The 15,198-nt window shown below is 41.1% G+C and overlaps 1 protein-coding gene across 1 annotated transcript in view; it reads right to left on the bottom strand.

The window, feature by feature from the left end:
* dph1 (diphthamide biosynthesis 1) overlaps nucleotides 1–15,198 on the bottom strand; it is a 51,231-nt gene that overhangs the window by 18,613 nt on the left and 17,420 nt on the right. The window contains exon 4 of the mRNA XM_056441244.1: nucleotides 1,839–1,960. Within this exon, the coding sequence (XP_056297219.1) occupies nucleotides 1,839–1,960 (122 nt within the window). The remainder of the gene's footprint in view (nucleotides 1–1,838; nucleotides 1,961–15,198) is intronic.

Raw genomic sequence — 15,198 nt, 5'->3', positions numbered from 1 at the left:
AGTGACATCGATCTGTGTTCACATTAGAATGGTAGCCTGAGAGCACTTAGACGCTACAATTAGAGACAGTCAATGAGATGGGCAGGACTTGCCCTGTCGTTGGTTTTATACATCCATGTGTTATAGCAATAAGGTCACTCGGTACAGCTGCTTATTAGCGGACAATCGTAAACAGAAACACAGGCACATTCATGGCAAGTGAGACTGAGAAACGGTTGAACATCAGGGTATACTGGCCTATTTACCAATCAATACGCACTAACAGGTTCCCTTCTATATTGTGCTTTGGTAGAACTTCATGAATAATGGAGCAATCACTTGGTGTCTGAACCGATTTGTCAAATGTGTGGCAGTACGACCGAAGACGTATCACAATTCAACTTCTACGCCTCTCCAATGCATACGTTTGCCGTCAACCTGAGCGGACGCTTTTTGTAAAGCATTCAGGGCCGTCGTAGCGGAGCTGTTCTGGAGTGAAACAAGACTTTCGGCCCCATAATTATTTGTAATAGGCTAACTGTTTACTGGCCTTTTGTGTCAACCTACGGCAACTTTCTGGCCACGTCAACAACACTAGCTCAAACTAAAGCCAGTGCCATGGGTGAGTCTGGCCCGCAAAATACTGAAGACCTGCCTGTGGTGTGGAAGAGGGTCCAGTAATACGAACAGCTATGGCAGCAGGCCTGCCATCTCAACAAGGCCGCTGTGGCTTGGCTTGTCAGTTTTGTTCTCTTTTATCCTGCTGCTCTTTCCCACTTTTGTAAATACCTTAAATTAAGTTTAATTTTCATAACATTATTTCGCTTTCTCTCTCTCATCAACGAACTCCGACTCCCTTCTCGGCGTGTGATATTTTTATTCAGACTAGTCGCATACAAAAATGTTGTTAAAACATCAAGGAGGATAAATATAATAAAGCATCCCTCATATCAACAAACTTCCAAACATGCAAAAACATGATCGTATAATGTTGCCCATATTGCACTGCAATAGATGGAGGTGCTCTACGACGACAAAAGATGAGATGGCACCAATATTCGCAAAAGCAGATACCGCAGGGGAAATGAAAGGGATGCAGGGGAGAAAGGTTTCTGTCTGAGTCAGTAAGAAGAGTGTCTTTAATCTCCCACAGGTAGCTGGCTTCATGGGCAACAGTGCATATGATGTCCTCATGATTGAGGGATGAAGGTCAGGAACACAAACACAGTGGCGCCCAGATACACAAGGACTCTGAGAATCTGTAGGTCATCTCATTTCTTTGAAAATCTCTTCCATCAATTAATATGTGGTCTAACTTCACAGCCCACAACGGGGCTTTTACCTTTGCTTTCATTGGGTTCCTCTGAGTACACATACCATCTCTTTTATAAATATGCAATCACAGAGAGAAAGAGAGCTTTTCTGTGTCTTCAAATTATGTTGGTAATTTTTGGTATTTGGGAGAGGTGAGGTTGTCCTGGCCAGGAAAGATATCAAAACTATCGATTCAGCATTTCCTCGCACGTTCTGCAAGAGACGGAAGGGAGCGAGGTGGAAGGTGCTCAAGAACTGCTGGAATTTTTCAAAAAGACAGCACTAAGGCATGTTAGATTTGCTGGATGAATGTGATGTCCATGATCTAAAGGTCTGATATGCCTTCTATACTAGAGCTGGCCGAGCTACACTGACTAGTTACATTCCGTCTGAAGTCCCGGACTTCTTTATTGTGCATCCCACTCTTTTAGGAGGTGGAAGTGCTCGACACTCGCCCACTTCACGTTCCTTTGTGTGGTACAATCATGCATGCAGAGTGACGGAGGCACAGGCAAACATTCACACGCACAGGTGAAGGTACTCACTGAGACAACTGTGACCATAGTGCACCATGAAATCTGCACCGAGGGCTCGAGCGGTGAAGTCGTCCACGCAGCAGGCCCCGTACGTCACGTCCCCCATCACAATGGTATCTGCCTCCGAGAACCTAGGACACATACACACACACACAGTTGTGTGTTACCATAGTGATCAATACAGACAGCATGCCAAGCACAGTGTGCTTATGAGAGCGCTGAATAAGATCAATCCCTATCTACTGGCTACCGATAGAGTGCATTATCTAGTATCTGACAGCTTCGTCAGTTAATGACCGACTCACAGATTTTAAAAGCATGACACACTCCCCGTGACCGCCTGCCAAAGGCCTGAGTGCGGCACAACTTGTGAGGGGGTGAGTACTGCTACACATAAGCAGATCTGAGTCTGTAGGGGACTGGGATTTTCTATCTGTGGCCTGCATTTCCAGCACATCCACCTGGGAAGAGGAGAAACGACCTCAGCTAAAGTTAATGCTTGCAAAATTCGAATACACTATTTTGACAAGATGCCTTATGCCACAACTAGAATGTGAGAGTGAATCACTGATCATGTGGGGCTAATGTTCACTTTGCGCCTGTAATAGAGAGAAATAAATTCAAGGGAGTCTTTAAAAAAAAAAAAAAATTACACAGGCATTGGTGGACCCAGATCTGTTAGAATTGCATTACAGAAAAACACACTCTTTCTTCTATTGCCCTTTATGGACGAATAAAATGCTAAGTAAACCCTAAAGGCTCAAACAAGATGAATATAGGCTGGAAGTAGCGGGGAGGAAGAGCTAATGAACAAGAAGCTTCGGGCATTGTTGGGGAGGAAAGATCGGGAGACGAGGGGGTGGTTGTAAATGGTGGTTGTTGCCAGGTATTTGTGGCTGTAATCTGACAGATTTAGGCTCGACATAAAGGGGAGAAGAGAGATGAAACAGAGGGCTTGGAGAGAAGAGGAAATTGATAAGCAGACATGGCAGAACAGCATCTGTAGCAACCAACAGACTCTTAGTAACGTGTTTCCTGCTTCCAATCTTTCAACCCACATCCACTCTCCGTTTATTTCTCACTTTGCGCCACAAGTTTTCCATGTAGCCATTCCTCCATCATTTTCTCTGATGTATTCTCTGCGTTACCCTCTCTCCGGGCTCCTCAGCACCGTCCCCTTAGCTTTCTATGTAGTTTTTCTCTCTCTCTATTTCGCTGTTCCTTCACCTCTAACGGTTGCTCTCAAGTGAAGGGCAGTGCAGCTCAGCTGAGCACGGGCAAACATCGACTCATCTGGTAAATACATATTTGCCTTGGAAGATTTGAATCAATTACCCTTTCTCTTGTCAAGGTTTTGACTTGATGCCGGGGTGTGCTTCTTACACATGTGTTTACAGTTGCCAACAGGAAGATAATTGTGTATTCTGAGGTCTTTAGACTTGTGCACTAGTTTCCTTTGTCACTGTTATTTCAAAACACTGACTTGTTTGAGTTGCATGAACCTTTGAGCTAAAAATAAACGGCCTGCCAACCACACAAATAGAGACAGACATTGGTGGACCCAGATCTGAATGAATGAATTGCTGATTGCATTACAGAAAAACAAGGTATTTCTTTTATTGCCCTTTATGGCCGAATAAAAGACCCAAAGCTTTCTATGTTATTTCTCTTTCTCTCTATTTCGCTGTTCCTTCTCTTCTAGTGGCTTTGTCTGAAGCCCCCTGGAGTGGGGGAAAAAGTGAGACCATGCTAAATCGTCTACAATGCAATACACAGCACTAGGGCTGCAACTAACGATTATTTTGATAATCGATTAATCGGTTGATTATTTTTTCGATTAATCGGATAAAAAAATAAAAAAACTTTAATTTTCAACCCTTTATTCAAAACAGGGTTCGTACGGTCATGGAAAACCTGGAAAAGTCATGGTATTTTTAAATGGCTATTAGCAGGCCTAGGAAAGTAATTGGAAAAAATAAAATCCCAAAATATTTGGAAAAGTAATGCAAATTTGTTTTATTCAAATGTTAATTTACACGCTATATATACGGTATGCTTTGGAATTCTCATTGTTAGTTTAAATACTACATCTTCTCACAAAGTCATGGAAAGGTCCTGGAGATCCACTGGTCAGCATGTGGATGAACCGTCACAAACAGACTGACAGCTTTACTCTCCTGAGCAGTGGTCCCCATGTGGACCGGCACCCTGAACAATATCAAAGACGCGTTCAGATTTATTATTTTTTTCACCTGGCCCGCTGCCGTTGAGATTACAGTGAGACGCGGAAAAAATGTGAAGTGGTGCTCTTCGCAATAAAACATCTTTGATGGGACGTGTCGCGTCTCGGCCAATCAGCGTTCAGATGTCGAGAGCGTTTGGGAAGTTAGGTTAGCTTGAATGTTAGCCTGCTACATCTACTGCTGTCACGCTGCACGGTGTAGCGATACTAACAAAGTATCCGTACGATAAAAACGATGTGATTTAGCATATTTTTTGTATCGATACTTCATTAAAAGAGCGATCAGAGCTCACACGCTGCTCCGCTCCGTTAAATGTTGTCTGCACGCGCAGCGCAGCGCTCACAGCGAGTGGCGTCATGGCTTATCTCCGTGGAAAAATATTTTCCGCTATCCGCCACGGAATAAATAACCACGTTTTCTACGTTATACTCTTGTGGAAATGCCACACACGTCGTGACATGTAGCGCCCTGGTGTCTGGGTTCATAATGTCACCCGTAGGCGCACTTAGCTCCGTGAATGTCTCCGACGACATGAATGACTTCCGCTTCCAGCGCCACGTGAGCAGCAGCAGCCAATTAGATTCACTAACGGAGGAGCAGCTCAACGCTGATTGGCTCTCACAACGCAGCGTTCCGTCTCTCCTCTCCCTCCGCTCCGCTCTTGTTTCTCCAGCGCCACTCTGCGCTCAACTCAACTTTTTTTATACTCCGCGATTTATCGAGTGCCGTAATAATCGCGCGACACAACGAATCGAAATTCGTTGCCAACTATTTAAATAATCGATTTTTATCGATTTTATTGATTCGTTGTTGCAGCCCTACACAGCACCACAGAAAATAATATCGTATCCAGTGATCCAGCCAGAAATACCATTATTATGTTATTATGTTATTTTCATTGGAAATACATTTAGTAATTTCCAGAGTGAGGATGCTGAAGTTTCACGGTAATGAATGCGAAGAATCCGATAAAGAGGCCCATGAGAGACAATTGATTCTACTGGGACATGGGCCGAGTACTTAATGGGCAACTTAAAGTCCCATATCTCACTGGGAGAAGAAAAGAGGGGAGAAAGAATGAAAGAACGTCAGAGCGAGAACGACAAAATGAAAAATATCAGTGTTAATCAAATCCTATTTCCAACACACGTTATCTCGTAAAAGACATACTGTATGACTGTTGGGTACATATAGAGAGCAAATGGCCTCATTTCCATGTATTCCTCTCTCTATCTCCTCATCACCCTTCCTGCATGCTCTTGTTTCTAGTGTCAGGCACTTTCCTTCACTACATCAGCACTGGTTTTGACTCATCTCAGGGTGCTCAGTTCAGCCAGTCCAACTGAAATGACATTAAGATCTAATTAAGATGTCGGTGACGCTTGTGAACACCATACCAGCCCTTGTTAATTATCTCTTTGGGCTACATCTCAATATGTGTGAGAAATAGCCAACTGATCTGAATCTTTGTTCTAAAAAACATGGCGCAAACAAAGTCTGAACAAAGTGCAATATACATATAACAGCATAAGTGCAAACGCAAACACACACTAACGCAGACTGTGAATTACATGCCAACTGATTGGATCACTGTATAAATAGCATCTCATTCAGCTCCACCACACTACCGTTCAAAAGTTTGGGGTCATCCAGACAATTTCGTGTCTTCCATGAAAACTCACTTTTATTTATCAAATGAATTGAAAATTGAATAGAAAATATAGTCAAGACATTGACAAGGTTAGAAATAATGATTAATATTTGAAGAATTAATTTTGTTCTTCAAACTTCAAGCTCAAAGGAAGGCCAGTTGTATAGTTTATATCACCAGCATAACTGTTTTCAGCTGTGCTAACATAATTGCACAAGGGTTTTCTAATCGGATATTAGTCTTCTAAGCTGATTAGCAAACACAATGTACCATTAGAACACTGGAGTGATAGTTGATGGAAATGGGCCTCTATACACCTATGGAGATATTTCATTAGAAACCAGACACTTCCACCTAGAATAGTCATTTACCACATTAACAATGTATAGTGTGTATTTTTGATTAATGTTATCTTTATTGAAAAAACAGTGCTTTTCTTTAAAAAATAAAGACATTTCTAAGTGACCCCAAACTTTTGAACGTTAGTGTGTATATATATATATATATATACACACAAACATACAATTTAATTCTAGACAACCATTCAAACCCCAAAGTCTTATTCAAGGTGATAGACACGCTCATAAACCTCACACCCTGTAATTTTATTGATGCCTCACAAAAGATATGTGAGAAGTTTTTTAATTATTTTAATAAGGTAAAGGAATTAAGACAACAAAAAAAGGAAAAGAAAAAACTGGTCACAATTAACCTTTTGATAGTCCTCTGCCATCATCAGGTGGGCTCATCCAATTACTTCATCCATATCTTATTTCCCAACTGACGTGATTTAATTTGTTCAGCGGTAATTTTGCAACATGGGTGAGAACACAATTTCAGTGTTCCCAAACTTTCCAGTTTGAGTTTTGCATCCCTTGGGCTCAACGCTAAACGTCACAGTACCTTTATGGTACATAATGAGCATTTTCTTATCAAACTGAGTCATTCAAATGGTGTTATGTTATGACAAGGAACACCTGCAATCAACTTGGCATCAGCTTGGCAGTTAGCAACGTCCTCTCACAAAAGAGAGTCCTGGTTTTAATCTTTGGCCAAAGCTCGCTCTATATTAAGTCTGCATGTTCCTACCGGTGGGTTTCCTCCAGGGGCTCATATGCAAATGGATTGTGACTAAGTTTTCAAGCAGGATTTGAATATGTTGACCCTGATGGATTGAAAATCTATCAAGCCTGCCTCTCACTGAGTGCATGCTGGGATGGAGTCCAGACTATGTTAGCATCTTCTATACCGTGCACTTAAAATACAGAGTGCTGCCATATTTTTCTTTAAATGTCAGGCCCCACAGATTATAGTCTGTCTAACAACGGTGAATTAAAATGTGTATAAGATTCATTTTAAATGAATAAGTATGAGAGAATATCCTGAAGAATAGAACAGAGCAACCAGAATATCTCACATTATAACTGATTGGCCGTTATGAAAAAGTCTACGTTACTTTAGCCAGCGCACTTTTAATACCTAAATAAACCAGCACATAGTGTGACCTCAGGCAACTTCACTTGGTGTGTTAGGGATCAGTCAATGAGCAGCTCAGCTCACTTTGTGCTTTCTCTCTTTGCCACAGCAGATTAGGAAGACATGATCTCTGCAAATAAAAACATTTGGATGTCCCAAACTTGCATGGGGATATTTAAGATTATCCTTTGAGCTTCTCCTGCACTTATTTTGGATATAATGAAGAGTGTCAGAGGTTTCCAAAAGATCCAAACCAGCTGCTCTGATCCAGTTGGCAAGGAATTTCTATCCGCTCTGCTTTTGCTCATGAATCAAAATTAAACAGATGTCTCGATAAAATGTCTTTTAACTTTGTGTTTGGTGAATAGTGCATAGATTATCTACGTTTTTTGTGTGAACTTCATCTTCATAAACATATGAGAGTCTGAACTTAATACCCTCTTAAATGGTGCGAGGACAAACTACTGTGCTACTATTTTTGTGTTTTAGTCAGACCTGAATTAACCGGCAGCTTATGCATTACAAGTGTATTATACGTTTGCTTAAACTTGACCTGTACTATGTACTATAAATAATCAAGAGCAACAGAATATGACATAAAAACGGAACAGTTTTTACGAATTCAAAACATGCCGATATACGTAGGACAACACAAATGCCTGAATCCGCATGAACAACCAAAACAGATGGAGTGTAACGTTATGTTTCAAGTGTAGCCAATCAATGGCCCCGTGCACCTGTTTAAAACCCAACCTGTGGATAGGTCTTGCACCCTGGTACATGTGGTTTTTTGAGGAAGATTGCTGTATACCTCCACAGTAGGTTGTCTGTCCATATATGACCTTGCTGCCAGTGAGATGTTTGACAACTGAGGTCTAATAACAGCCGAGATAGCGATAAAGTCAAACCACACTCGCACACACGTTATTTCCTACATCTGGCAAAGGCTCATCTTTTATTCCATTACATTTCAGACATCAGCCCCATCAGTGTGTCAGTGAGTGGGCTTTGGCACGGGGCACAGCAGATTGGCCCAGGAAAAGAGGCTTCTCCCAGAGGTTGCAGCGTAGTTATGCATACACAAGACATCGTTATTTTCCTTCTTAAATGACTTCCGTTTAGTGAAATTAGGGGGTAAAAAGAATACATTTAAAAGAAAGGAGGAAAATGAAAGCTATGTTCAAGAGATAATGTTGAGTGAGAGATGATATAGAGCCGGGGCGTCAAACTCATTTTCACCGTGGGCCACATCAGCCTCATGGTTCCCTTCAAAGGGCCGGTTGGAACTGTAACACCGTATAATTGTAACTACTCCCGAGCATATTGTTAAAAAACTATCTTTGCATTTGATTGTTGTTTATTTACGTGTAAACATTTTTTTTAAATGCATTTGTATAAATGTATAAATATATATTTGCAAATGTATCTAATATTAATATTAGAACACAAATTACTGTATCCAAGATCAAACGCACGTTATTCGATTAACATTGTTCAAAGCTGTTTTATAACAGACAAAACTCAACAAATAGTGAGCTGCTAAGAACATGTGTGACAGATGTGGTCTGGGGCAGTGATTCTCCACTAGTCTGGGGCAGTGGTTCTCCACTGGTCTTGGGCAGTGGTTCTCCCTGGCTGCGATCCACCATCACAACTGGATGACAAGCTGAGAGTCAAATCGAGGAACATTTTCTAAAATTGATTTAATGAAAAGATGTTGTAGTTTAAACCTGAGAGAGTAAAGAATATCACAGTATGCACAACAAAAATAGTTACAAATAATCCCCTTTACAGTCAATTATCAACCAAAAAGTGCATCTTAAGGACACAAAGTAATACAACATACATAACTATTCAGTAAATTCAGATTTTTTTTAAATATTCAACTGTGCTTTCATGCACAAACATGAAATAAAAGTGAGAAGTAGTTTGAAAAAAGGCTCAAAAGATGTAACTTATGGCTCACTTAATGAATGACAACCAACGCTGCACGACAAGTCAGGGTCTTGAGGAGCAGCTTTTATCCACAAACTCAAAATAAATTAAGCAAAAAGTGTAATAAAAAAGATTCAAGTATACAACATTAACTTTTTCTTCTGATTACCTTATGAGTAGGTACTCACGTCAACACTAGTGTCACACTGACAGACCTGAGTTTGGAGGAATTTGTAATAGGAGAACTGGGATGTTTTATAATACAAAGTCAATGCACAGACGCGTCGGGATGTGATTAACGCCTCATTCCCGCCGGGTGCGTGAATGACATAACGTTTCAAAAAGAATACTCAATGAATTTTTTAACTTCGGTGAAAAAAAACTGTGTGAGGCTGTGTCGTTACAGCCAATCACCGTTGAGATGCTCTACGCCTGACATAAAAGGAAGTCATGCCGTTGAATCAGAAACTACGGAGGATACGTTGATTGTCTGAAAGTGGCCGTCATCAAGACGCAGTTCCTGGAGAAGCTGCGTGGTGCTATGGATAATATTATATATAATACAAATATTATGAACCTGGACACGAGGGCTTGAAGGTTCGACGTTTGTGGGACTTGCGCAACACGTACAAATAGTGATTATTTCTTCCATGATGGACAGCGGTAAGGAATTGTTTTCATGGCGATAAGCCACGCCTCTTCTCCGGCACTTTGAGCACGAGTGAAGAGAACGATCACAAACAGTTTGGCGAGTAAACTCACGCGAGTAAAGCAACGCGAGAGTTTGCTTCTCTTTGGTGTGAATGCAGCATAAAGGAGAGTGAACAGACCGCAGTCCGCTGCAGAAAAAATGACCTTCAAAAGGCTATTGTATGTCTTTAAAGCCGTCGCAGGCCACAGAAAAATGACGTGGCCAGCCGGATACGGCCCGCGGGGCCTTGTGTTTGACACCTGCGAAATAGAGGGAAAACAAGAGAACATGTGATTTTAAATATTGAAACGGATGGTGACAGACAGAGGAAGCGAGTGAGGGCTGATGATGAATAGTAGAGGGCTAACTACATAAAACAGATGAGCCGTTTGCTGCTGGGGTTGTAACATTAGAACATCTGATATTGATAATCTGCTTTCTGCGTACATAGACAATATCCTGACAAAGTGCTCCGCTCCAAAAATAAATTTGGCACGGGGCACTAGACAGAAGGATTAAATGATCTTGACTCCTTCTCCTGTTACGTATGTATGTCTTCTTTCCGATGTCTCTCCCTCCATATTCCCCAATATGTCATACAAGTTGTCTTCAACAGAGAACATTTTGGAGTCAAATGCCCCCGTAAGACCAGGAATGAGAAACCTGAGGCAGCGAGTGTGGGTTGATGCTTACACAGATGTTTTCATTAATACCGTTAGATAATCCTTTAACACCCTGAATAACAAGATCATTACTGCTATTTCATGAGTGTATCTAATCCATTTGTCATGGCATGTATTCAAAAGCCTGAGCCATGGGCCATTAGCAAAAGGCCTACAGCTTTATCAAGTCCCAAACTGTGCAGAGAATGCTTAAAAAAACTGCAATCCAATTTACAGAAACAAAACGACCACGCACTAACAGTTATTACAAGGGACTGTTTTACAGATATTGCTCTAGGACAGTGGTTCTAAACCTTTGTTCAGTAATGTACAGTTTGTTTCTTTGTTTTGATCACAGGCACTGCCTCACGTCAATATGTGGAGGCAAAGCTTTCTATCCCAGGTCCGGGTGCTCCTGCTTCACACAGTGTGAGTGTGGATGTGGGTTCATCTGGTGGCCTCGGTCAGATGAGTCTCCTCCCTCAGAGAGCAGCGCACCTCTGTGTGCAGCAGCAGTGTGTGTGTGTGTGTGTGTGGGCGTGTGTTCAGCTCCCATGTGTTCACGGGATGTGCATTACGTGGCCTTCACTGCATGAAGTTGATGCGGTCGTTCAAAACGTATGTAACACACGCCTCATTTTCTGAGTGAGTACACTTCACGTCAGTTCTGTTTTAATGTGCGCTAAGGGTCCTCTCGCGCTAAGGGGTCCTCTTGCACTACTTTATATAACCTCCCTAATATACAATTAAGTCTATGAACTTACATTTGTTTTATTGGTAATTAATTAAATAACTATTTTTGAATGGATGCTAATTTTTATATATATATGTTTTTTAATCTCACGGAGGACGTTTACCCCCATTTGAGAACCACTGCTCTAGGAGGTGAAAACTCAGGGCTCGGCCTCCAACCAGGAACAGATCTAATCTCTGTGGAGCTCTCAAAAACACAATACAGAAAACTAAATCTTTGATGGAGTGGTTATCAGATCTGGGAGGGTATCAAGACAGGGAACAGGATAAGGGACGTGCGGCCAGATAATGGTAGTACAAGTGTTACTGTATTGTATCTACGAGAACAGAACAGTAAAGCGTCCTTGAAGCTGCTGTTGTTGGCTGAAACTATTTATTTGCCTCTTGTCCAGCCTGAAGTAAATCAGTCATACCGTTAGCATACATGCGGTTCACAGAAAGCAAACATGTGAATACTGTTTTTAAAAGCGTCTTCAAAAAAACTTGTTTGTATGTACGATCTTCTAAATATGTACTATCATGAGCCAAAATCTATGTTATTGTTCTAAAAAATAAGTGATAATGTTATAAAGCAGCTATAATCAATAATTGTAGAACAAAAGATGAAAGGTCGTTCTGGAAAATCTGGAGTCCCTCGTTGCCTTTGGGTAAAGAAAGATATCGTTCTCGAGGTGAATTACTTATATTCATCAGGTGGACAGAAACATGACTCCAGATGAACGCTGATATTGCGCTGTATCTGCTGGATGTGCAAACGGTATGCTGACAAGTAGGGTTGGGCAATCGTTTCTGCTCTCATATAGTCCAATTGTGGTTACTTGAGATCCCAGAAGATCAGATTGCCAGGAAGGCAGCGGTGTGGCTGAGCTCTGATGGAGCGCTAGATAAATAATAATATAAGAATAAAACAACCTTTAAGCTCTTAGCAAGCACCAAGGTCAAACTAAGGCCTAATTGAAAACTTTGAAGATGATTTTGTTGGTGTTCAGCCAAAATGTTCTCCCAATTGTGCACACAGCTTTCTAAAAATGGGGAATGTAGCAGCCCTCCAACTCTACTCTAACAGCCCCATACATTACATTTATCGTGTCATAAATAAGGATGACAGACATTAGAAGCGTCATTCCTTTTTAAGGCTTTGAATGGAAGACCCCTGGCCCAAACCATGTCTTAAACAACTCTTATGGAGCAAAGATGATCAAGTCACCCAAAAAAAAGTGTCAAACATTCTTGTAATTTAAGAACAAAAGTTAATTTGTGATGATTAACGGGATGCAGTGCAAGCTGTTCCACCAGAAACATATTTAAAAAGGCACAGTAGGTTAACAATTCTATTGTTCTATTATTTTTATAATATCTTGGTTCTGATATAAAATCGCCTTAATGTCAGTGTAGGAAGAAAAAAAACAATCAATCATCCCTTCAATCGTCCACCCACGATGCAATAACAATAGGCACACGCCTACTGACAAGTCTGTCATATATCATCTTAAAAAGATGATAACAAGTCAGCGTTGTGTTACCAGCTCCTTTCCTCTGGCCCCAAATACAACATATCATTGTACATTTATGAGTGAAGTGTTCCAAAACTCTAATCTGAGCTCATCTGCTTCATCAGGACAATGTGAACGTGTAGACTGGCTGACACTGTTGATAAAACAAACAAACCAACAACCATCATCATCATCATCATCATGTCTTGATTAAAATGTTAATAAACTCTGTGAAAATCAAAGAGGACAAAAGCACAAATACAGAAATCGCTCCCCTTTTAGCCACAATCCTCATAGACAGAAAAGTAAACTAAGGAAAATAAGGATTATATCTTGTAGCGATTGACGAGGTCACATCCATCTAATCCCTCTTTCATTCATCCCTAAGGTTTCCCTCTGTCGTCTGTCACTTTGCTCCCTCCAGTCATATCACAATCTTTCTCTTTTGACTCATTTCTTCTCTTCTTATGCTCCTTGTCGTAATTTCTCTGTGCCGCTGTCCATCATTACATCGCTCACTTAATTATTGGGAACGCCTTCTCAATGCTTGATGAATATCGCTGGGTCGCAGTGATTAAGATGTTCTTCATTTATCCCCGAACGGAAAATATTGTTCTCATATGAGCTGCTGTTCTCTCTATTAACCCTTAATAGGAAGTACAGTGACATGAATCTTTGATAATCACCTTGTGCAAATAATTTCCTTTACACTACTTCATAATGTACAGGTGGGACTTATATTGTAGCACATAATATGTATAGACGTCTGTAGAAATCTATGAACAAAGTAGGGCAAATTACTAGAAAATAGGTCCACGTTTTTATAGAAGAAACGCTAATGTTGGATTGGAAAAGATGCTCGTCTTCTCTATCCGTACATCAAATTATACCCTCAGACTTCTTTTGTTACTGTGCATCACACAATTCGTGTCCTTCAACTGCCAAAGCAAAGTCAGTGGACTTACTATGAAAGGATATTTTAAAAGCATATGTAATAGTCTGTCAGCATGCAGGCTGTGCATAATATTACACGGCTCTCTGTGAATACAATTACATGGACATGTGCCTTGGAGAGTGCCACCCAAAAAGAGGGTGATTATGGCTGACTGACTGTATGGGAGACAGGACAGAGGGGAACCGAAGGACTGCAACCTTTAGCACTTTGCTTATCTCTTCTACACACTGCTGAGACGAGAGGATACGTGTTCATACCACTACTTCATGAATAAAAGGTATCTAGTTTCAGATAACACCAGCAGTCTCTTCACCGGTGGATTGAACATCTACCGCCTTCTCCCAAGAGTTCTCATTCCTATCTTCACATTTCATTTGGATGTCAAAGGCCGGGCATTAAGAGCAGATACTCGCAACATTGATGTAGTCTCGTCCAAGAGACTGGGCGAGACTACAGCCAACACAACCTCAAGTTATTATTACCATGTCTCTAAAAGAAATTAATTGTACTTTCACGACAACCAAGGCAATTTTCAAGGTGCTATCTGCCGAGATATCATATTTAACAATGCCAACACCCGTCAGGATTTCTGGTCGGCCTGGGCATAATGTCCCCCGAGAAGAGATGTGATTAGCAGAGCTGGAAAACAGCAGGTCTTCTGGTCCTTGTCCATGAGGTGGGAAAGAATGCCAGTGTGACTGATTGTGTGTGAATTCACCCTCTCCTATCTGGCAGTACAAATCAAATAAAAAGACACACAATATGGCATCAGTGTCACATCAACAGCAGGAAGTGACTCGTACCTGCGACGACAATACTACCCAAGGTAGTTTTGAGTTTGACCTTTCCTTTCCATGTGCTCAACTTTGATGTGTGTATCATTAATAAAGAACATCATTGACAATGGAAAGATTCCAAACGGCCTTCTACATACCGTTTGTTGTGCATTCGACAGAAGGACGAAACTGTTGAATCTACTCATTTGGAAGGATACAGACAGAGCACATTTAAGTCCCGCCCACACCGGAGGGGAAAACAATTCACCGCTCTCAGTTAATTGTGTGTTGCGTGAAGGTGCTGCCCATCATCTACTGGCAAGTAACAGACACATGCCTTAAAGCTGCCGTGTGGAACTTAGAACTATGTTTTCATGAGTTGGCGAACCAAAATGATCCTTAAAAAAAAGACAAGAGTGAGGCATCAGCTGGAAGAATGGAAAGCTCTGGGACCCTGATACTCAGTATGCCTCATGTTATGCAACATGTTGTGCAAATGTTGTTTGATAGTGGATTGGGGATAATAGAGAAAGCTATGCAGTAATATGTTTGCAAGTCTAACAAAAATAACATTAGATTGTTGTTGTTATCAACTGCAACAGTTTTAGACATAGGATGGTAAAATAATCAACAGACATGCGGGAATCTGATGTTTTTAGATAGCTACAGGCATTTTGTTGTTCGCGTTTTAGCCCTTGTATGGCTAATGTGGCATTCAACCGACTTTGCTTTGG

The sequence above is a fragment of the Pseudoliparis swirei genome, chromosome 20 (genome assembly GCF_029220125.1).
Source record: "Pseudoliparis swirei isolate HS2019 ecotype Mariana Trench chromosome 20, NWPU_hadal_v1, whole genome shotgun sequence".
NCBI lineage: Eukaryota > Metazoa > Chordata > Actinopteri > Perciformes > Liparidae > Pseudoliparis > Pseudoliparis swirei.
This window is presented reverse-complemented; position numbering and strand designations above follow the sequence as displayed.